At 50.2% G+C, this 24,878-nt stretch overlaps 8 protein-coding genes across 8 annotated transcripts; 2 read left to right on the plus strand and 6 right to left on the minus strand.

Annotated features, from left to right (window-relative positions):
* Positions 1 to 903: 903 nt before the first annotated feature.
* FSUBG_7807 (threonyl-tRNA synthetase) lies at positions 904 to 3,520 on the minus strand (the record flags this gene model as incomplete). The annotated part of the gene is made up of 7 exons (XM_036686149.1): positions 904 to 1,058; positions 1,115 to 1,778; positions 1,828 to 2,403; positions 2,469 to 2,736; positions 2,790 to 3,141; positions 3,207 to 3,288; positions 3,332 to 3,520. 7 exons carry the CDS (start codon positions 3,518 to 3,520, stop codon positions 904 to 906), a joined length of 2,286 nt encoding a protein of 761 aa, XP_036536729.1.
* Positions 3,521 to 4,143: 623 nt separating this feature from the next.
* Positions 4,144 to 4,987, minus strand: FSUBG_7808 (threonyl-trna synthetase; the record flags this gene model as incomplete). Its single annotated transcript, XM_036686150.1, has 3 exons — positions 4,144 to 4,182; positions 4,234 to 4,682; positions 4,735 to 4,987. The coding sequence occupies 3 exons, from the start codon at positions 4,985 to 4,987 to the stop codon at positions 4,144 to 4,146; spliced, it is 741 nt and encodes a 246-aa protein (XP_036536730.1).
* A 295-nt stretch (positions 4,988 to 5,282) lies between these two features.
* Positions 5,283 to 5,751, plus strand: FSUBG_7809 (lipo leucine-zipper domain protein; the record flags this gene model as incomplete). Its single annotated transcript, XM_036686151.1, has 3 exons — positions 5,283 to 5,413; positions 5,472 to 5,577; positions 5,677 to 5,751. The coding sequence occupies 3 exons, from the start codon at positions 5,283 to 5,285 to the stop codon at positions 5,749 to 5,751; spliced, it is 312 nt and encodes a 103-aa protein (XP_036536731.1).
* A 432-nt stretch (positions 5,752 to 6,183) lies between these two features.
* FSUBG_7810 (disulfide-isomerase precursor) lies at positions 6,184 to 7,806 on the minus strand (the record flags this gene model as incomplete). The annotated part of the gene is made up of 3 exons (XM_036686153.1): positions 6,184 to 7,336; positions 7,391 to 7,607; positions 7,668 to 7,806. 3 exons carry the CDS (start codon positions 7,804 to 7,806, stop codon positions 6,184 to 6,186), a joined length of 1,509 nt encoding a protein of 502 aa, XP_036536732.1.
* A 1,849-nt stretch (positions 7,807 to 9,655) lies between these two features.
* Positions 9,656 to 11,006, minus strand: FSUBG_7811 (oxidoreductase; the record flags this gene model as incomplete). The annotated part of the gene is made up of 3 exons (XM_036686154.1): positions 9,656 to 10,204; positions 10,258 to 10,545; positions 10,602 to 11,006. The coding sequence occupies 3 exons, from the start codon at positions 11,004 to 11,006 to the stop codon at positions 9,656 to 9,658; spliced, it is 1,242 nt and encodes a 413-aa protein (XP_036536733.1).
* A 1,527-nt stretch (positions 11,007 to 12,533) lies between these two features.
* Positions 12,534 to 13,619, minus strand: FSUBG_7812 (cytochrome c peroxidase mitochondrial; the record flags this gene model as incomplete). The annotated part of the gene is made up of 1 exon (XM_036686155.1): positions 12,534 to 13,619. One exon carries the CDS (start codon positions 13,617 to 13,619, stop codon positions 12,534 to 12,536), a length of 1,086 nt encoding a protein of 361 aa, XP_036536734.1.
* Positions 13,620 to 15,674: 2,055 nt separating this feature from the next.
* FSUBG_7813 (PRP39-pre-mRNA splicing factor) lies at positions 15,675 to 18,000 on the minus strand (the record flags this gene model as incomplete). Its single annotated transcript, XM_036686156.1, has 5 exons — positions 15,675 to 15,843; positions 15,895 to 17,100; positions 17,495 to 17,598; positions 17,649 to 17,864; positions 17,932 to 18,000. The coding sequence occupies 5 exons, from the start codon at positions 17,998 to 18,000 to the stop codon at positions 15,675 to 15,677; spliced, it is 1,764 nt and encodes a 587-aa protein (XP_036536735.1).
* Positions 18,001 to 19,554: 1,554 nt separating this feature from the next.
* FSUBG_7814 (phosphatidylinositol phosphate phosphatase) lies at positions 19,555 to 23,673 on the plus strand (the record flags this gene model as incomplete). The annotated part of the gene is made up of 5 exons (XM_036686157.1): positions 19,555 to 20,201; positions 20,249 to 21,778; positions 21,845 to 22,074; positions 22,128 to 22,347; positions 22,404 to 23,673. The coding sequence occupies 5 exons, from the start codon at positions 19,555 to 19,557 to the stop codon at positions 23,671 to 23,673; spliced, it is 3,897 nt and encodes a 1,298-aa protein (XP_036536736.1).
* Positions 23,674 to 24,878: the final 1,205 nt, after the last annotated feature.

Here is a 24,878-nt window from a genome sequence, read left to right on the forward strand (position 1 = left end):
GTATACATTAGTAGTATGCTGCAAGCCACCGTGATAATTATACCTCATCACGGTTTTTCAAGGCGTAGTCTCTTACGCCTCAAATGACAAGTTCATTCAACTAAGTTCCCCGTCTCGTAATGTTCCAGGTCAGCATACATACCAAGAATCTGTGAATATCCTATCCAACTGCCCCTATTCGTCGCTCTGAGAAAAAGCAACTTGCGGCAGCTCATCTCATCCCAACTCAAGCCATGATCAACAAACCTTACACCGAGAAGTGGCTTGTAATCGGGAATTTCGATTTTCTCAACCTTTTGATCGGCCATCGTCGTGTTACACAACGACGCCAACAATCCCTTGGACTCGAGTAAAACACGGCTTGTCCGGTTCTTCTTCGCCCGGCCTTTGACTGTTCGTCACTTCTCATATTATCCCTGTCTCCTCTTCTTGACATGAAGCTAAAAAGGCTTCTATTGTGGATCTTAGACTCAAACTTGCACAGCCCGATGGATGTCAAGTCTCTTGCGGCTTGTGATATTGGCTAGGTAGCGATCCAGCTCGATAGCCTATCTCGCACTGCCCAATTCTCCCCCAATCCCTTTGACTGGGCGTCCCGAAACATCGGGATGCACGTTAATTGTTACGTCAAACTTCCACCTATAGCTCGCGGCTATGAATTCATCCCGTGGATTCTGACACCAATCAACCATCAGCTTGTTCAAGAGGCGTTCTTTTCTCCATTGACCGCTACTTGGATATCTGTTTCTGTTCTTGACTCTACCTCTCCATGCAAGTTCCCGTGTCTGTCATCATCTAACATGTCTCATTTGGTTGACTGTGAATTCATATACCCTCTGCTTTTAATCTCACCCTCTGTACGCACCGTCCCTTCCAGTGTCATGGCAAACCTATCACATCCCTCTACAGCTTGTTCACAAGTCCTCGCGAAGACTTGAGCTGAACCATCTTCTCAAGAGCTTCGTCAATAGGAACCAGCTCACCCTTCGCCTGGGTGGCCTGGTCGTCTCGGTTACGGATGTTGAGGGTGCGTGAGCTGGCCTCCTCGGCACCGACAACTAACAATCTGGTTAGCCACTGGCCTTGAACAAGGCAGCTTCCATTCCAAACTCACCAAAGATAAAGTTGTACTGCTCCAGCTGACCGGTGCGGATCTTCTTCTGGAAAGTGTTGCTGCTCAGGTCCACATCACTGTAGAGCCCCTTTGCTCGGAAGATCTTCTGGACCTCCTTGGCGTAGTCGTTGGCAGCAGGCATGACAGGCACAACCAAGACCTGTCGGGGGCTGAGCCAGAATGGCCACTTGCCGCCAAAGTGCTCTGTCAGAATACCGAACATTCGCTCGAAGCTGCCTAGAACGGCTCGGTGAATCATGACAGGTCGTGCATATCCGGCAGGCAGATCCTCCTCGGGGTTGCTACCATCACTGACTCCGGTCTCGCCCTTGTTAGCGACATATCGAAGCTTGAATCGTCGAGGCAGGTTGAAGTCGAGCTGCATAGTACCGCACTGGTGCTCACGCTTCAGGGCATCGAACAGAGCAATATCGATCTTGGGTCCATAGAAAGCACCATCACCGGGGTTAAACTCCCACTTAGCACCCGTCTTCTCGGCGAATGAGTTGAGAGCCTCTTCAAGCTTCTTCTCGGCCGAGTCCCAGGTAGCGATGTCACCGACGTACTTCTCGGGTCGGGTGGACAGCTTAAGCTTGAATGTGAAACCGAAGATACCGTAGACACTGCTCAAAAAGTCGAAAGCAGATTCAATTTCCTCTCGGATCTAGAGTACATTAGTAGAAGCACGAGTCTGTTAGTAGAAGCCATCATACCTGATCCACGGTACAGAAGATGTGAGCATCGTCCTGTTGGAAACGACGGACTCGAGTAAGGCCTGAAAGAGCCCCAGAGAACTCGTTTCGGTGCAAGACACCAAAGTCAGCCATCCTCCAGGGGAGGTCCTTATAAGTGACATCGGAGTGAGCAAAGATCTTGCAGTGTCCAGGGCAGTTCATGGGCTTCAACCCAAACTTCTCCTTCTCAACCTCGAAGGTGAACATGTTCTCCTCGTAGTGGCCCCAGTGACCTGATGTCTTCCACAGATCCGCCTTGTACATGTTTGGAGACATAACTTCGTCGAAATCACGTTTTTGGTACTCGCCTTTGATGAGCTCCATCAAAGCATTGTAAATGCGCACACCGTGTGGTAGGAAGAAAGCAGATCCAGGAGACGCCTCGTCGAAAAAGAAGAGCTTTTGATCAGTACCGATCTTTCGGTGATTGCGCTTGGCGGCCTCAGCCAAGAAGTGCTTATACTCTTCAAGAGCCTTCTTGTCGGGGAATGAGATACCAGCAATACGCTGGACAGACTCGTTGTTGCTGTCACCGAGCCAGTAGGCAGCGGAATTCTGTTGAACATCAGCTCAAGCCCGTCGTGTCAAGATTAGGAATTGCATATATAATATCAACATACCCTGAGAACGGAAAAGGCCTTGATGTTGCCAGTGGTGGGGACGTGAGGTCCTCGGCACAGATCGATCAGGGGACCACATCGGTACACAGTACTCTTGGTGCCATCGGGAACACGCTGTTGAATGAAATACTCCTTATACTTGCTGTACTTGAACATCTCAAGGAGCTCGTCCTTGGTCATTTCCAGACGCTCGAAAGGCTGCTTCTGTTTGACAATGTTGTTGGAGAGCTGCTCCAGTGCCTTCTTATCATCATCGGTGACGACTTGCCTGGGCTTATGTCAGTGAAGTTTACGGCAAATTAATCCAAGCCTTTTACGCACTCTCCCATGTTGGCCATATCGTAGTAGAATCCAGGGGGGTCCTCAGTAGGGGGACCGTTGCACAGATAACAACCGAAGCGTTTCTCAGCGGCCTCTCCAAGAATATGGGCAGAAGAGTGCCAGAAGACCTTCTTGCCTTCGGTGTGTTCGAAATCAAGGAGCTCGAGCTTGCAGCTCTTCTCGAGCGGTCGGGTCAGATCCCACAACTCACCGTCAACTCTGGAGATGACAGTGCGCTCGAAAAGGGACTTGGAGATGCCCTTGGCGATAGCGCCAGGGGTGGTCTCCCAAGAAGTTCCCTTCTCCTCTTTGCCATTGGGAAGCGAGATGGTGATTTCCTCACGAGGTTTGGCTAAGATTCTTGTCAGTCGATTCGAGTCGAAGGTCGAAAGCGTGAGGAGGATTTGGACTACCCACCAGCGATTTCGGCGTCCTGTCGGGCCTTGATCTTATCGAAGAGATCGAGTCGGTGCTGGATGAACTCGGGGGTCTCAGGGAGCTATCATACACAGTTAGCAGGGTCCGACACGGTGTCATGATACCCTGAGATGTATCGTCATGTACACCGCAGTCAAGAAAGGGACACCAACTTCGAGGCCAGCAGACTTTCCACCCTTGGCAGACTTGTCCTTGGGCTGCTTCTCCTTGGGCTGCTTAGCAGGGCGAGAAGGTAAGCTCTTCTCAGACGCGCCCTCGGCCGCCTTGGCAGCATCAGCTTGATCGGACGACATGTTGAGAACTCTCGCGCGTATGCTGAAGATTTGGTGGGAGTAAGTTGGGTACTTGAAAGTGGTCTCGTCTTGTCGATGGCGGGGCACAAGGGGCATTAAACACGAAGGTGGGGTTAGACTTGAGTCACTGCGAATTTGGCAGGGGCACGGAAATAGTGCCGTTTGGTCGAGCAGTTTAGTATCAAGAGGTATAGTATAGTCTAATAAACTTACGTAGACCTGCTATTGATGTATCAATTATTCTATCCACGTTCAAAGTAGTTATTTACAGGATTTTCGACATGCCCCAGCAAATTGACTTCTTCATAAATAATAGTCACTTGCCGAAGACTGAAACCCAGTCTCTTCGTCCCCTTCAGCTCACTCACACGACACTCGGACAGCAGAGTCAGACCGAACAATATATACCACGTAATGAACCAATGCAGAAGGATTCGATCCGATTCCGACATCGCAGGTTTTGGACTCAGTCACAAGAATCATCAACGATAATCTTATCCTAGGTAAATCAGGGGTATCAAGCTATTTTCCAACCCAGCAATCCGTGACGCCATGCCATCCCGTTTCCATGTCATAAATCGTGCCAAAACCGCATCCGTAAACAAGAACGAAACAGACAGTGTTCAAAGTCCATAGCGTGTGACACACTCTTCCTTATGCGCCTCCAAACAATCTAGTGCGCAGACTCTTGTTCCGCACTTCATACATCTCACACGTCCCCAATACCCGCAGACCTCACAGAACGATCTAACGGGATACTTATTGTTTCGGTGGCCCGTCACTTCGCCATAGTTCAAGGGAGGGTGAGAAAGGAGCCTGCGCAGCTCCTCATCAGATGGCATGTCGGGAACACGCGACATAAGTAAAGGATCGTTGTCACCAGGGTGGCTCGGTGGTGAAGGTCTCAATGATTCAGGAAGAACAGTCGGGGCGTCGGTGTCTGGCATCGCTATGTCTTCTTCTTGCGGTGGTTTGAGGGATGAGGAAGTATCTCTTCGACTATTCGATGGCCGTTTGTTGTTTGCGCCAGAGGCAGCGGAACGAGAATTCGTGGGGTTGGCCTCTGCAAGTGCCTGCATCGCGAGGAAATCGTCTAAATGGTTCCCGAATGTCTTCTGCGATTGCAAAATCTTACGAACATTAGGTGTGTGTTTTCCTTGCGCTGCCAGAAGTCAATCTCCCGTCTTTCACAAATGCTAAGGTCTCGCGCGTACTTCTTCCGCTCTTGACTGGCAACGGTATCGTGTTATCCTTTCCACCATCCTTATCTAAAGCCTCGGCTTCTTTTCGAATTTTATTATCTTGTCGAGCCGTCAGATCGCTATATGTAAGACCAGGAACATTCCTGGCGCGCTTCCTGTTGGTTGGCGCCGTCGGGCGACTGATTGTGTTGTCGGGGACGTAAGCCCAGCCTGGCGCCGAGGTTGTCTTTGCGCTGGCAAGCTCGATGACTCCGAAATTGTTCATCGTTCTCTATAATTCAGGACTCTGAGAAGAAGAAGAAGAATATGATGAAGGAAGAGTATCGAGGCCCTCCATAGAAAATCCACACTAAAGCGGCTGGTATTGTGGCGTAGCCAATCACGAGCCAGACAGCTCGACCAGCACACTCCAATTCCCGCCGAGCTCAGAATATTCCGAGCACCCGGCTCCCATAGTAGCTCTGTCGTAACTGTACCTCTGACGTCCATCGCCAACCATACCTATTGCTCCCGCGAGATAAACACCGCACAATCCGACGTCCACCACCGAAATCGCAGCAATGTCTGTCGCCTCAAGAGTCCTGTTCTCCAGCAGCCGCGCGCTGGCCACCCGATCCTTCAGCACATCTGCCCGACGGATGGCCGATTCGCCTCTCCCTGCCCGGAAACCTTTGGGAGCTTTTCGTGGAGGGTTAGTGATTACAGAAACAGTCTTTCGACGGAAATGAGGTTATTGACTTTGTTGTCAGTCTTTTCGGCTTCCTTCTCGGTAGCTTTCTCGCTGGTAGCGCCTCCTACAGCTATCTCCTCAAGGAGTACAAGATCGCCAACGATCTGTTGACCGAGGATATTTACGTACGTAACGAATGAGATGAGGCAATTGATAAGAGAGAGCGTCATCTAAGTTTCCTCCAATTTCAAGCGCTTGACCACGTGCTAACATTTTTCGACCAGACTCTACAAGCCTCCGTCACCCGCCTGAGCAACCACGTCCAGGCTCTGGAGACAAGGACACAGGGCAAGAAATAGACGGAAAAGACGGGATAAAGACATAATTGTATAAAATAGCCGGAGCAAGGGGTCAGAATAAGCTCCGCTGGGACTCTGGTGGACGTGTTGAAATGAGGATGGCTCCCATTTGCATTTCCTATTCGTATTTGGGGTTGAGATTGTCAACAAGGCGATTGGGGAGATTTGTACGATCATGTGCTATGTTACGAGCATAGCTACTAGCCCAATCTATAAGACATCATGCGGTCTGTGTAAGAGAAGCATTAAAGTCACGGTGAAGTTGAGACAAGAGATCAAAATAGTAGTCAAGTCATGAAATGGTCCCATTGCCACGAAAACTAAAAACCTAGAAAGGTGCGATCAAATGTGAGCACCCAAGAGAACCCGCGCCCGAACAAAAATCAGATATACCCCATTTTGTGTACTATCGTTGTTGTTGACATCAATTCTTTACAGCTCATCATGGACATCCTCCTCCTCGGCATCCTTCTTCTCCTCACTAGCGGCAGGGGCGGCCTCCTCAGTGCCCTCTTCCTTGACGGGGAGCTCGGCCTTGTACTTGCCGTTCTCCTTGATGAAGTTGGCGAGATCCTCAACGGTGCGAGAGCCCTGGTAGGTGACGGGAGCGTCCTTAGCACCAGCGGCGTAGAGCTTGATGGTGGGGAAGCCCTGGATCTCGTCGGGGACATCGTTGAGGGTAGCGTCAACCTTGGCGATGACAACCTTGTCCTTGAACTCGGAAGCGGCGAACTGTGAAGCAAGGTCATCGTACTTGGGGGCGAGAGCCTTGCAGTGACCGCACCAAGGAGCGTAGAACTCGATCAGGACATCCTTGGTGTCATCGAGGACAATGTCGTTGTAGCTCTTGGCAACAACAACAGTGACGGGGCCCTCCTGGGTCTCGGGAATGGGCTCAGACTTAATGCTGGGCTCAATCTTGCCAGCGGCGAAGTCCTCAACGAACTTGGCGATGTTGTCATGTGTGATCTCCTTCTCCTGGTCGAAGGGGAACTTCTGGTTCTTGACAACCTCCTGGATGGCGAAAGAGGGAAACTTGTCAGCCTTGAGGTTTAGGTTACCAGCGTGAGCGCCGAATGCCTTAGCGTCAATTGTGGCGAAGTTGATCTTGCCCTTGAACTTCTCAGCGATGGGCTTGAGGGCATCACCGAGCTCCTTGCGCTCCTCGGGAGTCTCGGAGAAGATGTATGCGAGGGGAATACCAGCAGACATGTAGCTAGAATAGGTCTCGGGGCCGACCTCACCAATGAGAGGGGTGGCAGAGGTGGTAATGAAAGAGGCAATGGCCTCCTCCTCGAACTTCTCGGTGAAGGTATTCTTGCCCTCATCGAAAGACTTGTAGACAACCAGGGCGGGGGCCTTGACGCCCTCAGCCTCAGCAACAGCAGCGTCGTTGACGCCACCGAAGAGGTAGGTATCACGGAGACCCTCGGCGAGCTTGGAGAAGGTCTCGTTGGAGCTCTTATCGTCGGCGTTGAGGTAGGCGACGACGACAACCTTGTCGGCGGTCTTGAACTCCTCGAGGGTGTCCTTTGTGAGAATGGAGACAGCGGGGAGGGACTGCTTGATCATGTAGGAAGTGATACTGTAAAAATCTGTCAGTCGAGATCTCGGCTGAACATGACAGGTGTCGACTTACCCAGCAGCCTTGCGCTGGCCAGAGTAGGGAGTGACATTGTCAAGGCCACGGAAGACCTTGAGGGTGGGGTAGCCCTCGACGCCCTGGTCTTTGCAGAGGTCGGCCTCCTCAGTGCAGTCAATCTTGGCGAGCTTGATGTTCTTCTCCTTGAGAGTTGTGGCGGCCTCCTCGTACTCGGGGGCGAGGGCCTTGCAGTGACCGCACCAGGGAGCAAAGACTGGAGAAAGAAGCTGTTAGCGGGGGATGGAGGGGAAGAGAGGCTTCAATGGGGTCTTACACTCAGCGAGGACGAGATTGTTGGATTTGACGAACTCCTCGAAGGTGTCCTTGGTCAGCTGGTGAACATCTGAGTCGGCAGCAGAGGCATAGGCAGCCAGAGCAGTCATGAAGCTGCAGGCGATCTTCTTGTGGTGCATGATGGGCTGTCTTTTTATTGGGGTATCCTATAAAACACAAAGAGAAGGTTCCGCTGAACAGGACCGGGCAGGCAATATAAAGGAAGGAGGAGGAAGAAGAGGAAGAGGAAGATTTGAGTTGGGAAGTGGAGGGAAGATGGAGGAGAGTTTTGTAGTTGGAGCTTGAGGACAGGTAACGTACATCTAGCCGCATGTACCGTACTGTAGAGAAAGCTACGGGAGGGTACAATGGCTTGAGAGAGGTTGGAGCCAACTAACATCAGTCAACCCCACTCGGAGACAACTCCCGCTGAGTCTTGCGCGGGCCAAAGGTGGAGAGGGACGAGGAATTGCCCGGGGGGGTCCAACTTTCAATTGAACAAGTGTCCCTTTGGTCTGGTGGCACTGGATTTCTCTATGTACATACGGTAGGTAGGTCGATGATCAAGCCCATACCGCCGGATCACTCTGCACTCTGCAGACAGGGACGGCCCCTCCAAAGCGGCGGAAAGCTAGTGGGTTTCCTTACCGGGCTCTAAGCCCTTTCAGGCCATAGTGAGGGTCCGGCGCTGCCTGTCATTGGGCGGAGCTGCCCTACAGCAAGCGTCTGAGCCCCTCAGCTGCTGTAAGGTCCCTGGGTCCACAGGGGCAGGACAAGGACAACCGTCGCCGCCGCTGAACTGCTTATGGGATCATGGATGGGATCTTCAAAGAATGTTGGTTCTACGTAATACAGATATTTATAATCAGGTAGTTAAAGGATCGTGCGTGAAACAGACTAGACATCTCACTATGAAAAAGTACCCCTTTTTCTTTGGTTAGGTAAGTAGGCATTGTTTGTCAATGTTGATGTATCCGTATCATCACCCGAGGTACACCACCTACATTCTCATCATCAAAGTTGAAACTCTGATAATGACAGATTAGGGAAGTGCAAAGACAATTGCCCAATTAAGCTGCAATAAATACGGGATTTGATGCTCCGAAAGGCTCGGAACCCCTGGCTAAATGAGATGACATTTGGAGTCACGATTACAGATCAGCATCTGTTCAATGTGGCAACATCTTTGTCTCAAGCCAAAAGGCCACGTCTCTGTGACAGCCTAGGTACCAACATGCATACATCCAACTACACAGCCCAGCCTTGCCAATGTTGAACGTGACATGGATGGAGGGGTTGCTCACGTAGTTAAAATTAGATGAATGGCATTCCATTATGTGCTTTATTGATTGATATTCTTTTCCACGAATTACCAATCCAGCCTCGAAACTATATTCTTTTTTGGTCTAACTCAACCTTCCCACTCTGACCAATCCCGACGGTCACAACTTTTTTAAGTTCTTGAACCTCATTCATGCCATTCACCTTTTGAATCCACCAAATCCTTCTCAGCCTCTGTAGAATGAATCCGTCAATGCTAATCTAGCTACCTACTGTGTAGGCAGCCAGTTTTGTATGTAGTTGAGTCAAACATCGATAAGTGGTAGTATGTGATCCCCGTGAAAAATAAAGACGTGTCACAGGAATGAGGCGAAACGTGATCCCGCTTTACTCAGCTCATCGGCCCCACGGAAACGGTCAGTTTACGGCCCCACCATGATACTTCCTCCGTGACATACCGGACAGTAGGATACTCCTCCCCAACTTTAACAAGTAAGTACAGAATTATCGGCTTCTGACTTGGCGGTGATAGCCATCCAATACACGAATAATGCTGGCATAGGTACCTAGGTTTTCGGTTCCAAGTCAAGAAAGGTTCCAAGAGATCCCCAGCTTTCAAAGTCGTAATCATGTTCAATTCAATGCTATCTTTCTATGACTTGAGAGTGTTCAGTGCTTCGTGTATCATTATATGTGTCTCCTCCCTTTCTACTTGCTGTGAGGTCCCCGAGGTTTAGGTGGTGCACGGTGATACTGAATCGGCCACTTGACGCCGATGTCCAGCTGATGAGCAGCGCTGAGAACAAAGTCGGGCTCCCTGAGGAACTGTCTTGCAGCAAGCACGAGATCAGCCTTGGGATCCTCGTTCTCCTGGACGAGTGAACGAGCAAATGGACCATCTGTAATGTAACCAACAGTTCCAATCAGAAGCTCTTTTCCATCAGCACGGACGGCATCACGGATCTTGCCTGCCAGGTCAGTCTGGACGGTTTGATGGACCTTGATCTTTTGCGCCTTCAAGTTGCCTCCACTGCTGATATCGAGAACGTCAACGCCTGCTCCAGGAAGCTGTTTTGCGAGCCGAGTACTGCTCTCGAGATCCCAGGAAGGTTCGTTATTCCATTCCATCCACTCGGTAGCAGAGATCCGTACCCAGACGGGCATCTCCTCAGGAACAACAGTCCGAATAGCTTCAACGATCTCAAAGAGAAAACGAGTACGGTTCTCAAAGCTACCTCCATACTGGTCTGTTCGTTTCTGAGACCATGTCAGTTGATGAACCATTCTCAACGAATGTCAATACTACTTACATTGGAGAGAGGTGAGAGGAACTGGTGCAGGAGGTAGCCATGAGCCGCGTGGATCTCAATGACATCAAAGCCAGCCTTGACAGCTCTTATAGCAGAGTCCTTCCATTTCTGCACAAGATGCTTGATCTCGTCAGTCGTCAGCTCGTGAGGTGTACCAAAGTCTTCAGCGAACGGGATAGCACTGGGGGCGACAATATCATCTGGCCAGCCGCCGACTTCTTTGGTAGCAAGTGCTTTATTTACACTACCGCCGATCCAAGGCGCAACTGTGCTCGCTTTTCTGCCAGCCTGGAGGATATGTTAGCTTCACAACGTCGAGGCTCCTTCTGGAATAATGACCCTACATGAGCGAGTTGGATGGCAGCCTTGGTGTTTTGGCTATGGATGAAGTCTGTGATACGCTTCAGAGGAACAATTTGACTATCCTCCCAGAGACCAGAGTCCTCAGGGCTGATCCGACCACGAGGTTCAACGGCGGTGGCCTCAACAAAGACGAGGCCAGCACCTCGAAGAGCGAACTGGCCAAGATGAACAAGATGAAAATCTGTTAGGTGACCATCTTTGGCAGAGTAAGTGCACATGGGAGAAACAACAAAGCGGTTCTGCAGCTCAACGCCACGAGTGCGGAGGGGCTTGAACAGCGTCGGGGCCGAATCGGTCTTGAGCGGGGTTCCGGCCGGCGGCTCTTGGGCCGGGGTGAAGTAAGGAACCCCGGAGGCTGCCTTGTTCTCGATATTTGTGTTGCCCATAGTTGCTCGTGCCCTTGAGTAGTAAAATGTGCTGTCTAGGTTGACAAGGTTGTCGACGTTGTCGACATTGGTGGGGATTTATGCTGAAGTCGGATGTGTTCAAGGCTCTTGACCTGGTTGCAGAATCATGCGCCGTGTTGATGCAATTCCACTGGGTTCCAAGTATCCACCAAATCAACAGAGTATGATTACGAGATATAGGCTCAATTCTAGGGGCTTGCCTGTCTTTACATATAAGGAGGTAGAGCGTGGGACAACATGGTATTTATATCACCAAGACTAACCACCTTTACTCTTGGTTCATTGACACCTCAATGGCGATCTTTCTTCTTGCCTAGCTCTCTATCATTAAGAGGGTCATGGTCTGCTCAGCTAAGCGAACGATGACGTGCGAGAATAAATAGCCTTAGTAAAGCTATTGCAAGCATTATCGCTCTGTTGTTCAACTGTGACATCCAGGAATCGTTTTCCCCTTGGGTTTCTAGTGTCCAATTTGGGAGCAGACGCTGAATAATCAAAATAGTTAAGCCGAGCCCCTCTTCGATAACGTTATCATTCCAAGGTCGAGCATTCAACTCTTGCTGAACCAAATCACCCCGAAACACGAAGGCCCCCGTTATTGGGACAACGAGGATTTAGGGCCTATATTTCGTACAGCAACTCTCACGACTGTAATGACAGACACATTGACAAAGCAGTCGTGATAAACTCATATTCCTTCATCTTGACATCAAGACCACAGAACAAAGCGCCGTCCAAATCAAACAAGTCAGGACTACGGATACTTGTTTCAACAAATAAGTAAATATCTTGGTATTTGGATTCTACATATCCTCATGGCATTTCCAGTGCAGAACTTGTTCTTGTGATACATCTTGCAAATACTCGTAATTGGTCTTTAGTCAGTCATCTGTTTCCTCAGTCCCTCAAGACTTGCATCGCTGAGTATCTGCATCTTCAGTTCAAGTATGCGAAGTAGAACACACATAACATACCGTATGGTATGGCCACGCAGCCCAAGGTCTTGACTCTGCATATATGTTTACTTTCAAGGTTTTGGTCCAATCATCAGATAATGATCAGCAGCACTACTTCGAAACCAATCTGGACAAAGTCAAGTGCCTGGTGCAGCAGATGCAGGAACAAACCCAATGACTATCACACCCTTGAACAAGACGCCGTCATCGACTGTCATGTCTACAGTTACCGCCCGGGCCGATCTCACTAAGACGACACATTACAATGCCAGGACCCGGCACAAAGGCTAATAATTCGAAGATTTCTTCTTCTTTTGGTCTCTGCCGTATAAGACGGTAGACATCTTAGTCTATTGACAGGTTCATGTTGACAAAAGTCGTGACATGGTCTATACCTAGGCTGGCGATCTTGACCAGCGCCCAAATAATCACAACCAAAACTCCGGATATCGCTCTTCTTCAAGTTCATCGATGATATGATGACCGATTTCACCCCTCGCATAATTCCTTCACAGGCATCTCAAGCAGCTCTCTGTCGTATCTCGACCACTTATGCCTGGTTTGTAGGCTTAAAGGTCCAGCGCTGGTTCTCAGTGCCCTCGGCGAAAGGAACACCGAGTTCAAATAATCGGAGAACAACGTCGGAAAAGTCCTTGAAGAAGGCATCGTTGTCCTTGGCGTACTTCTCGACCCAAGGCTTCAACTTCTTGTCCTCGATCAGGGCAATGTCGCTGGGAAGCATCATCAGAGACTTGGTAGACTTGTCTTCGTACTGGGCAGGGCCATTCCACTTCTTCCACTGCCACTTCTCTTCGATAAGGAGGCGGAAGTAATCGTTGGTCAGAACGGTAGGGGAGAAAGTCCAGGGGCCTTCGAAGCCGGATCGGTCAGTGTGGCAGCGGCCAAGCGCGTGGGCGCCGGAAAGGGCGACAATCTCCTGGTCGTTGAAGCCCATACGGTAGAAAATGTCTCGGAGATGTCCAGAGCGCTTTGAGGCGTCGGGAAGACGTCCATCGGGTGTGCAGCCAGAGACATCACGATCAGAGCGACCAGGTCGGTAGGGAATGGCAGGGCCCAGCATCTCCTGGATAGCGCAAACACCAGCAAGGATCCAGAGATCAGAGTAGGTGATCCAAGGGAACTTCTCCTTCACAGGCTCGAGGAAGTTGCGGGCAGCCGCCAGGCCGGCATTGGCACCGTGGTCAGACTCAGGGGCGAATCGCATGGTGGCACCGTTGCTGCCACCAGTACCAGTCTCCTTATCGTAGGTACCGCTGGCGTGCCAAGCGAGACGTACGAGAACGGGGCCGTAGCTGCCGTCATCATAGTCATCCTTCTCCTCCAGGCGAGCAGCAATCTCGTTGTAAACCTTCTGATAGTCGTCCTTGGTAGGGTTGAAAACCTTGGGGGTAGCGGAAGAAGCACCGTTGGCGTAGAAGTAGTAACCAGCACCACCAGCAGCGACAGCGGCACCAGTCAACCACACCCAGGCGGAAGATGACTTCTGTGCGGTTTCAGAAGAATAGTATCGGCGACCCTGCTGGCGGATGACCTGTCTAGGAGCAATGGCGAAGCCGTTGCGAGTGGCGCGAGTGGCCGCGCGGGCGAACTGTCGGGTAGTCGAGGCCATCTTCATGAGAAAACGTTAGTTAGAAGTCAAAGGACAGTGTTGAGTGTGCTTCTTGTTGAGGCTGCCAGGGGAAGCAAGCTTGTCTTGATACTGGAGTGCTCAAGTTTGAACGTACCTTGGATGTGTAAGATTACAAAGTGGTAAGACGCTTTGGAAAGGTGACTCCAAGGAATTTTAAAGATAGGATGGGAGAGAGGAAGAAGAAAGAGTCAAGACGAGAAGGTCTGTGGCATCTATTAAGAAGGGATGCGTCGGTTGAAGTGGCGGGAAGCCGAGGGCGGAACGACCTGCCGTGTCAGTGCCAGGAAGTCAGGCAATCCCGACCCTGACTGATAACCTCTGCCGGGGACACGATTCATGGAGGGTTGCCGAATGGGGCAAGCAGCTTCTGTCTCCCTTTCCATTTCCGTGCCGGAGTGTTTCGATCTTTGACATGTGTGTGATCCGAGATCGGGGAGGCCATGATGGAATTGCTGCTATTCACTGAAGTATATGTTTGACGAACTCTTCCTTCAAATAATTACCACAGGCATCGATGTATCTGGACCGCGAATTGATTCCTAACATGACCCTCAACTTCCCCAGGTACTCTTGCCTCGGAGCTGTACCCGGCTTCATGAACCGGCGCGATGTCTTGAAATTGAACAGCAACAATTGGCCAACTTGATATCTCTGCCCCATATCTTTACTCAAACCTGGCGGGGATGGCGCTCTTATGGATCGGGTGGAGTCGGTGGGGATCCTTGGTAATGAAGATTCTCTCGCCTCTGAGAGGTTACTGATACTTGAGGCCTGTCGAGGGACAGCAGGGGTCATTCTTTGAAGCCTTCAGCCCGCTTATGATTAGTATGTAAACACTTCAACATGAGGCTCATGAGACAAGTCGTCTAAAAACGGTTTCCATGAGTCAGGCCAAAAAGGGGACACTCTCTCGGCTGTGAACCACGAGGCGGCCAACCATCAGAGTTCAACTAGTCTAATTTGGAGAAACAAGAGAAAATCTCTGAAGGATTGGGACCCTGAAAGTAACCCTCCATTACGGAATCCCAACGCCTCCCGTCATCAGTTAACACACGGAGATCATCAGTCAGCACAGCGTGGCACCCGAACCGAAATGTGACGTCCGTCTCCCATTGTTTCAACATCAATTATGGCGCCGAGGATCAGATCAGAACGTCGTTATGGTGCAATACCTTTCTTTTGATTGGATTGTCTCCCTGAATGAATTTTTTTTTTATGTCGAGATAAGATTTGTCATATGTTGCTTCGAGGTACAAGCGCAGCAACGCCCTCCACAAGCGGGTACTTATGGAATCTTTTCTCGACAACAGGGGTCTACCCCAAAGATTCCAAATCGCTTCTCGCATGTGATTTCGTCATATCCAAATTACAGTTGATTCTGGACTATGTAGCCTTAACAGCCACCTTTAAGCTACAGTCAGATTCTCACACAGCGGCACATATCTGATCACACGAATACGCCCAATCTCTTTTGGCCCCTACTCTACTGCCCAGGGAATCGTCTACGAACTCGAGTATTTCCCGGTTTCCTAGACTTGCAGGCTCTATACCTCCCTGGATAGATCAGGAATGGTTCAACATCCCGAATCCCGGAGACAAACTCTCTCCGGCAATCCTCCGGTGGAGACAGAGCATCTCTCTGGAAGTTGGTAGTGTTACCAATGGCCTCTTCTAACAAGAAGCTAATGCAAGTGCTCGTTACCCCACAAGATCCGGACTAGACACCAGTTCAATGTTCCACTCATTAATAGCTTCATGCTCAAGGATATATATAGATCTCGTCTACAACTTGTGATATGTCGTCAAGAAGAATTCTCTGCCCGCCAAATTAAGGCATCTTCCAACTTCCAAGACTCAGCAATATGCTGAAAAGCCATACCTTATCCTCCAGGTTCATCCAAGCCACATCTGCTATTGTATATGCAGGGGCCATTTCGTTTATAGTACAACTCGAGTGCCCCAACACTTGATTAAGTCCTCCTGGATCCTAGCGCCTCAAACACCTTTCACGTCCAGTTCAGTCCATCATATTTTTCATCCTCAGTTGAAGTCTGCGTTGCCCTGCGCATCAGCCTCCGGTTCACCATGAGTCTCGTAGAAGTGAGAGTATTGGGCCTCGGCCCTCTGCTTGCTGGCCTCGTCCAGCTCTCCCTTTGCAGCTCCATTCTCCTTGCCGCTGCCAGTAGAGAGTTTGGCTACTGACGATGGCCTTTAGATTGTTAGTTAGTTTTCAATAGTATCGAAGCGCATACCAACTTACCCAAAGATTTCTCTGTCGATTTGCAAGAATACCTGCATGGCATCCTTGTTGCCTCTCTCGACCAAGTACGTGAGATATACTTGGGTCAAATCCTTCTTGACTGATGGGGAGAGTCGGCTTCGTTCTCGCAGTTCGTCGAACACTTTCTTCATACGCTCGCTGTGTTGAGCTTCATTCTCGGGGCTTGTTGGCTGATGCAACTCAAAGTTGAACCACCGATCCCAGAATAGCCTGCTGTCCGCACACCACTGAACGTTCTTCATGAAAACCCCGCGGGCCTCTTCCACCGAGCCCTTGGCTTTCAAGAGCAACAGAGCCCATTCTGCAACCAAGGCAGCCTTGGTGTACACGTCTACCGTAGCAGAGTCGATCTGGTCCTTAAATACCTGAATAGCAGCATCAAGGCCGTTCTGTCGTCGCTGAACATTGGCCCATGACACAATGACCTCGACACAGTCTGGTAGCCTCAGAAGGATTGCCTCGTGGATGTCAAGCGCAACGTCAACTCGGCCAGCACTTTCTTCGAAGTAGGCCCATTGCAGTCTAATTCCCGGTCGACTAACAGGTACAAACATCGTGGAAGCACGTGCATAGATGTTACGAACTTCCTCTTGCTTGCCTTCCTGTCCACTCATCCACCGGGCATATCGGAACCAGAGGTCATCGTAGTAGGCGCACGTGACAAGGCATCGCTCATACAAAGCGACGGTTCGGGTGAAATCACCTTCAGCTTCCTCGAAATCAAGGTATTTGCGCCAGTTTACCAAATCCTTATGTTCCAAAGCCGTAACGTGAAAGTAGGGTCTCTTAATCTCCGATTCGTAGGTCCAGCGCTTCGATACCTCAGTTTGCGTCGTGGTAAAGATTTCGTAGTACATGGCATCAATCTTTGCACGAACATCGCGCTCAATCTCCAGCTCAGCCCTAGGACCGCCGCCATAAGCAATTGTTTCAGCCTCGACCTCCGTCCTGAAACGTGAGAGATCCTCGGCAGACACCACCTCTGTGATGGGTTGATTGTGCGATAGCGATCGAAACCTCTCGTAGTAACGTGCATACTGGTGCATTGGTATGCGAATGATTCGTGCATGGATGGCGTAAATTTTGTCTTGTGCTTCCTGACGCTCTTCGTACTCAATGTACTTGTCCCAGAAAGGATGTGCAAGAAAATCTAGTCCAACAAAGGCTGATCCTCGCTCAAAGAGTCTAGAGAAGAAGGTTAGCAAGTGAGCTCATTGTAGAAGGGATAGCTCAGGGGAAAGGGTGGAGAGGATTAATACAGAGGGGAAGATGGTTGTGCGAGTGGGCAGCAAAACCGATATCATGTTCTACCGAGCGGGTGCGGGTGACGTGTAACGCAGGGACGACTTTGGAGTTTAGAACGAGCACGGATTGAGCATCAACAGAGCCTGGCAGGGAGCGTGAGAAAGCGTCCCGGCTAAAGGGGCTATCGCAGGCATATCTCACCATCAGACACTTTTGATAGTAGAGTGCAGAGCCCTCGCGGATATGTCGACCGAGACCACTCAGGTCAAGCGGGAATACTGCGCCAGAAGGCATGTTAAGGGAAGGGGAAGGAAACCATCCAAATGGAACTTACTCTCTGACGAGGTGTGGGTCATGGGTTGTCTCCATCTTGAAGGAGCAGTAGTCCGTCCACAAGTCGACAGAATTGGTGATGCTTGCGCATCCTCGCTCGTATACCTAAAGCACTTTGTCAGCCGTGTCGCAGGCGACGTCTGGAGTGTACTAACCATCTCAGCAGACTCAGGGCCGGCAATGTTGAACTCCATATCGGCATATTTCTTCCAGTATCCAAAGAGCAGAGGGAATTTAATGAGGAATCTGTCGTAGGCATCGCGGAAGGTCGCTAGTGCTTGAGGGCTTGAGTTGCGATTCAAGCCACCCTCCAATGTCTCACAAGCTTTGATGAGGTTCTCCCAGTGCTCGAAGTTATCGGGGTCGGACTCCTGTTGTTGCGCCAAACGGTCAGTATTCGAGTTCGAGTTTAAGAAGAGGATAAAGGCGGGAGCTTACCACCTCAGCATTGTGCTTGCGCACAGTTGCGTACTCCTCATCGGAGCCGAAATGACCGAAGTCGCTCATGACGTTGTAGTTTTTAGTGCTTCGTCTCCCAGAATCGCTCAATTTAATTGACGTTAGGAAATTGGCGATGAATATTCGATCTCGCGGTGTGGGTTTGAAGTTAAGAGGTTTGTAGATAGGAGATGACGCTTGAGGCTCACGTCTGTCGCGAAAGGCAGGGGCTGGTAGTTCGCGCCGCAGACAAGCTCTTTTTTTTCAGGTACTTTCTGGGTTAGTCACTGGCCAAAGAACGTCCTGTGCACGTGCTTAGTTCAAGACGCGCAAAATAGTCGTAAGTTGGTGCTACCAGAGAATTTGATGCAAGCAGGTCTGTACTTGTCCAGCAAGTCTCCGCAATTGACATGGGTCTTCAGATCCAGTCCGGGCCAACAATTTGCCGTTCTCAGGATGACTCAGCGTCAAGAAAGCCTGCAGATATTTTTGGCGAAGCGGTGCGGGAGAAGAGTTCTTCTCTTTCTCTCTATTCTAAAATGGGCTGATGATGATTCTCACATAATCATATGATAGGAAGAGAATGAACGCTCTCTTTTAGAGAGCATGATCTCAATTTCGAATCTGAAGCTCTCTTATCATTTTGTTTCTATTGTTGCGCGACGGTCTCCGATGCTCGACAATACCATATATATATAATCTTGTGTCTCATGACAAGATCCTTGCGCATGTCTCACGACCTTTTTCTTTGAGATACCTCAAATCTTCTATGTTGTTATTTGGTAATTTTTCCAAAGCTGGGCTGGGATTTCCGTTTGGGAGTGTCCTTGCCCTTGGTGTCTTTTGAATCTTGTTTTTGGCATGTCTTCTCTCCAAGTCAAATTACCTTAAAGCACTTCGGCGAGTATATACAAAGCTTGCTGGTCCGTCCAGAATTCGTGGCAAAAGTCTCGTGGCCTGATATGAAGTTTTATCACTATCCTATGTCTTGCCAGAAGTTGTTGATGTCTTGTTTTTAACACTGATAGCAAAAGGTCTATCAAATTGTTGGTATCATGAACCTGCAGAGGTACTTGGTCTTAACATTCATAAGGTAAAAGTAAATGCGCAAACTTCGCGCTCTTGACCTTATCCAAGAGTTTCTAGCCCAGTGCATCATGGACGATGGGCCTGCATCGTGATAATAATGTATCATATTCAGATGCTTCATGCCAAAGCTCGAAGATCCAATGTTTGGCTACCTTGGGTACCTATTTGTGGACGCCACTAGTGGGGCTTCGTCCACTGAGGTGGCTGCTAAGGGAATTAGCAGTCAGGGGTCATCATGGTACCCCAGCTGAGAAACGTCATTTGTAGAGCGTCCAGTCCATCCAGCGCCTCTCACATTTGTCTAACGCCCAAAGCTCAAAACTTCATCCAAGCATTGGCTGAACCCTACAGAGCCCAACTACGCCCGCCCGAAAGTCTCTTGTCCTTAAAACTTATCTTACACTTCCAATCAATCATGAGTCAGAAGAATTATTGAAACCATTTCGCATTCGCAAGCGCAAGCGCAATCCTATCGTGGACACGTTGACCTTGCATCCTCTATCCATTCCATGTTATCCTATTGAACAATACACGATGGAATATTCCTCAGGGGCCTATTCTTCTCAGGCTCCCTCTCCCGAAAAGTCATGCGAGCTCTACATACGCGACTATCCTCATCGATCCATCGCCATTGTTTCAACCTCACACACTCTGATTTTTCGATATACTTCCTCCACCAGTGAAGCCATCGCGAACGGCTCGCTTACATCCTTGGCTGCGTCTACGAGGAGCCGCGGAAACCCCGGCGAAGCCTTGGTATCGAAATGCATGGTCGAGTTCGCACCTGTGTCGAGGCATTTGCTGCAGGACTATCGCCGTCTCACACATCGACCGATCTACGGGACACTAGGCTTGATCACAGTTAACAGCGAGGTCTTCCTATCCGTCATTACACATGCGACACGTGCTGCCACCTTGCGGCCTGGCGAGACTGTTGAACGTATAAATGGAGTAGCGTTCTACTGCCTGAGTAGCGCGGACTATGACGATGTCGTTCCTCTCGAATCACTTGATCCGGAGTTTTCAGATTCTGCATCGGTACAATCTGGTCCTTATGGACAAGGCCTTGGTCGGAGAGAAGTTGCCATGGAGCACCCATGTCACGAGCTTCGCAACCTACTAAGCAACGGAACATTTTACTACAGTACAGATTTCGATCTCACGAACCGGCTTCAAGACAGGTTCGTTATTACCTGACCCTGTACATCATTAGACTGACCAGAAACAGACCAATCAATTCCAACTCGTTCGAAATCGATAATTTTGACGATGGCTTTCTCTGGAACTCGTTCATGATCAGTCCTCTTGTACAGTTTCGTTCCCGTCTCATGCCTAATGAACGAGCTGCACTTGATTCGTCACGAATACTGACATCGGCAATTCGTGGCTTCTGTAAAACCATGACAATTCCGCTAAGCTCTTCGCCCCTGAAGAATTCCAAGTCAGGAATGCCTTCCTTTATGACTCTCATATCTCGACTATCCTGTCGCAGAGCTGGAACTCGCTTCAACTCACGAGGTATTGATGATGATGGGCATGTGGCAAACTTTGTTGAAACTGAAACCACTTTCTGGAGCCCGGCGGGAACCATGTTCTCCTATGCTCAAGTGCGCGGATCAGTACCTGTCTTTTGGGAGCAAGCAGCCGATCTTATTCCAGGTCGGCAGAAGATCACAGTCACCAGATCTCCCGATGGGACGCAGCCGGCCTTCAACAAACATTTTGAGGAGCTCGAGCAATCGTACGGAGCTGTCCATGTCATCAATCTTCTTAGTGAGACAAAGCCTGGCGAGGTTGAGCTCAGTACACTCTACCACAATGGTATCAAACACTGTCCATTAAGTCGTGCTGGCCCAGACGGATCTTCGGACCATGCTCTCTTGCGAGAAACCAATTACGATTTCCACGCAGAAACAAAAGGACCAGCGGGATATGAGGCTGCGCGAGACATCCGCCGCTATATTGAGGACTCCACCGACGGTTTTGCCTACTTTCTTGCGGAGGAGACAAGCGAACCGAGATACGACCATGATGGCTCCGGGCAAGCTCGTATGGTGGTTGTGCTCCAGCAGGAGGGTGTCTTCCGAACCAATTGTCTAGACTGTCTTGACCGAACTAATCTTGTGCAGACCATGATCTCACAGATGGCAGTTGAGGCCTTTCTTGGACATCGTGGTGAATTTGCTGCCTCTGATTTCTGGATGAGACATTCCAGTCTCTGGGCAGACAACGGCGACTCTCTGTCCAAAACCTATGCTGGGACAGGCGCGCTCAAGTCATCTTTCACGCGTCATGGAAAGATGTCTCTTGCAGGGGCCGTGGCTGACGTGCGAAAGTCTGTCCAACGTATCTATCACAACAACTTCCTCGACCCCTCTCGTCAAATCACTATTGATATGCTTTTGGGTCGCCTCGTTGGGCAAGCGGCGGTCCTTCTGTTCGATCCCATCAGCGATTTTGTGTCAACAGAATTGTCCAAAAGGAGCAGCGAGTTCACGTCATACAATAGCATCACCATATGGGTTGGCACGTTCAACCTTAATGGCCGTACCGAAGGCGTCAATGATGATCTTGGCCCTTGGTTATTCCCGGAGACCTTGGGAGATGCGCAGCCGGACATCTATGTGGTTGGTTTTCAAGAAATTGTAGAGCTCAGCCCGCAACAGATTATGAACAGTGACCCATCGCGGAAGAACTTATGGGAGCAGGCCGTGAAGCACAATCTTAACGATCGACAAAAGCGGTTGGGGGGTGAGAGGTATGTGTTGCTGCGGAGCGGGCAGCTGGTTGGGGCAGCACTCTGCATTTTTGTAAAGACGCCCAGTCTGGCCAACATTAAGAACGTGGAGGGTAGCGTGAAAAAGACGGGCATGTCTGGCATGGCTGGAAACAAGGGTGCCGTGGCGATCCGATTCGACTATGCCAACACTCACATATGTTTTGTCACGGCACATCTGGCTGCTGGCTTTTCAAACTATGATGAACGCAACCGGGACTATGCAACAATCCATCACGGTTTACGATTCCAGCGGAACCGGGGAATCGATGATCATGGTAAGTACTCTTGGTACTGTGTTCGCTGAATCTACACATACTAACAACGACAGACGCCGTCATCTGGTTGGGCGACTTCAACTATCGCATTGGGCTCAACTCAGAAACTGCGCGTGCGTTGGTGAAGAAGCGTGACTTTGAAACGCTATACGAGAATGATCAGCTCAATCTGCAGATGGTGGCTGGATTATCGTTCCCCTTTTATTCTGAAGCTCGCATCACGTTTCCTCCGACGTACAAGTTTGACATAGGAACCGATGACTATGATACCTCGTGAGTGCACTTCCATGGCTTGGTGTTTCTATTCACGAATTCTGACCAGAGTACAGTGAGAAAGCTCGCATTCCTGCGTGGACGGATCGTATTCTCAGGAAGGGTTCCAACCTCAGACAGATCTTGTATAATTCGGCACCTCTCAAATTCTCAGATCACCGGCCAGTCCATGCTGCCTTCGAATGCAGGGTGAGCATCGTGGATGAGCAGCTCCGAGATAAGATCACCAATGAGTTGTATCAACGTCGAAAGGCCGAGGTCGGAGACGCAACAGCTCATCTTGGCACTGGCGAGGACAGCGATGAAGATCTCATTGGCTACGATTCTATCGAGCCAGGGCTTCCTCCCGCAAGTTCGGATGGGCAGAAGTGGTGGCTCGACAACAGGCAGCCCGCTCGTGCCGCTGTACCTGTGCCCAAACCCAGAAACGGGCAAGCCGTGGGGCTCAATCCCAATCGCCCTTCGAATCCTTTTGGTCTTACCGAAGAGCCGGACTGGATCTCTATTCCAAGATCATCGTCGAAGGCATCTCTCTCCAGCATGTCCAGTTCACCATTCGAAAAGGTCAACTTGCCCAACGTTATGGCATCAGGGTCGAGTATTCAACCTCGAAAGCTGCCACCCCCATATGACCCATCAGCATTGCCAGCTAAGGTCGGGCGCATGAATCTCCTAGATGACCATGCTCCGATGGGCCATGTCGAGACGCCACCTCCGCCACCACCTCCGCGACGAGGAACATCAGGAGTAGCGGCAATGGGACAGACACCACCGAGCAACGGGTTTGGTCTTAATAGGGTGCAGACTCAACCGCTACCTCCGCCTCTTCGGCCTACGTCAGCAGCTTCTCATGCTTCCCAGTTCTCGCAGAACAGCAAGGCTGGGAAACCTGCGCCGCCAGTAGCAAAGAAGCCCGCACATCTGACCACGACATCGCCAAGCTCGAGCCCAGCACTGAGCCAGAGTGCCATGGAAGACGACTTTCGGCCACCGCTGCCAACAAGGACTCCCACGGAGGGTCTTGCAGGAAGTCCTCGCTCACAGGGCAACGGAGTCGCCTCACGGAAGCCCGTAGCACCTCCGAAGCCTGGCGTGAACGGACCTGGTGCAAAACTGTCTAGCTCGACCGGAGCGGTAGGGCTACCCGGTATGACGGGCGGGGTGCCATCTCGGCGGGCAGCACCGCCAGTACAGCCCAAGCCACAGTTACCGCAGCAGAACCAGAACCAGCATCAACAGCAAGGATCTACGGATCTATTGGGATCTCTGGGTGAGGGTCAAGAGGTAGGAGGGTGGGAAACGCTGAAGCCGAGCACAAGGGCATAGGAAAAGTGAATTGGTTTGCAGGTATATGTTAGTTTGGTTCTTGGATGCGAGGCGTTGGGAAGCGTTTTGATGGGCTTGAATCACTTGGGGAGATGTGTCTTGGGACTTGGCTTGGGTTATGACTATGGTTATGCCTTTAGTATAGGTAGGGGAAAAAAGTACAAACACGACTTGGTTATCGTCTCAGAGATTCGCCAGCTGATAATTGTTATCTCTGATGGTGTTTTATGTTTTGCAGCATGTGAGCCAGCAACTGGATCATGGGTGACCCAAGGTAGTTTGTCCAACCACGAGTCGGTCAAGAAAAGCGCCCAGATCGGAGTTAGCGGCGTGTTTCGCGGGGTGATTTTTATAGATCGGTATCGCCAAGACCCACCTAATTTAATTAATTTGTGCCTCTCGTCGGGTGATGCATTATTACTGTGGCGGCCACTTGAATGCGTGTGAGGCGTGAGACTGTACAGTAGTTAGGTACTAGGTAAAATTGCTACCCTGGAGGGCCAAGGTGGAGGGATTTATTGTACATGCAGTATCGAGTGTCTAGGCCTCATGACCAAGCCCCCCAGATGAAGACCTCCAATGAAATAATTCTCGGCATCTACGGGCGTGAAGGGGCTGATCTGGTCTGATATGATTTGATTGTTTTGTCAGAAATACATACTCTGCTGACTCTTTGGGCTTAACGTTGACTGGTGTTGAGTTCGGCACCAACCTTTGGTCCCCGTCACCGACACTTTCGATGCTAGGTACAGTATCCACAGTTCAGTTGATGTGACCTGCCAGTAACTTCTTACCTGAGGTATCAAGCATTACTGAGGCTGCAGCGCTCCATGCACTGCATAATAGGGAGGTGCATGCAGGACATGGTAGCGCTCCATGACTGTACTGTCGTAGGTTACCGTTCACGCTGCACTCCCGTCTCTCTTCCCTGTCGTGAGCACGAGACCTGGGTTGACCTTGGACGATCTAGACCAGCGCTGATCACTTTATGTATCAATCATATCACATCCTTGTATGTCCTCGACCTTTGGACCTTGCGAAACCCACTCACTCTCTTCCTTCGTCTCTTCGTCTTCGTCTTCTCTTCCTCTGCCTCTGATGCTCTCAATGTTCTCGATAACCTCAAAGAACAACCCCCAACCTAAGACCTCCAGCCACTCTCGTACCTATTTAACCTGATTCATTCTTGGCCTGCGCTCAGAAGC

Source organism: Fusarium subglutinans (assembly GCF_013396075.1).
Source record: "Fusarium subglutinans strain NRRL 66333 chromosome Unknown NRRL66333_c0000101, whole genome shotgun sequence".
Classification (NCBI taxonomy): domain Eukaryota; kingdom Fungi; phylum Ascomycota; class Sordariomycetes; order Hypocreales; family Nectriaceae; genus Fusarium; species Fusarium subglutinans.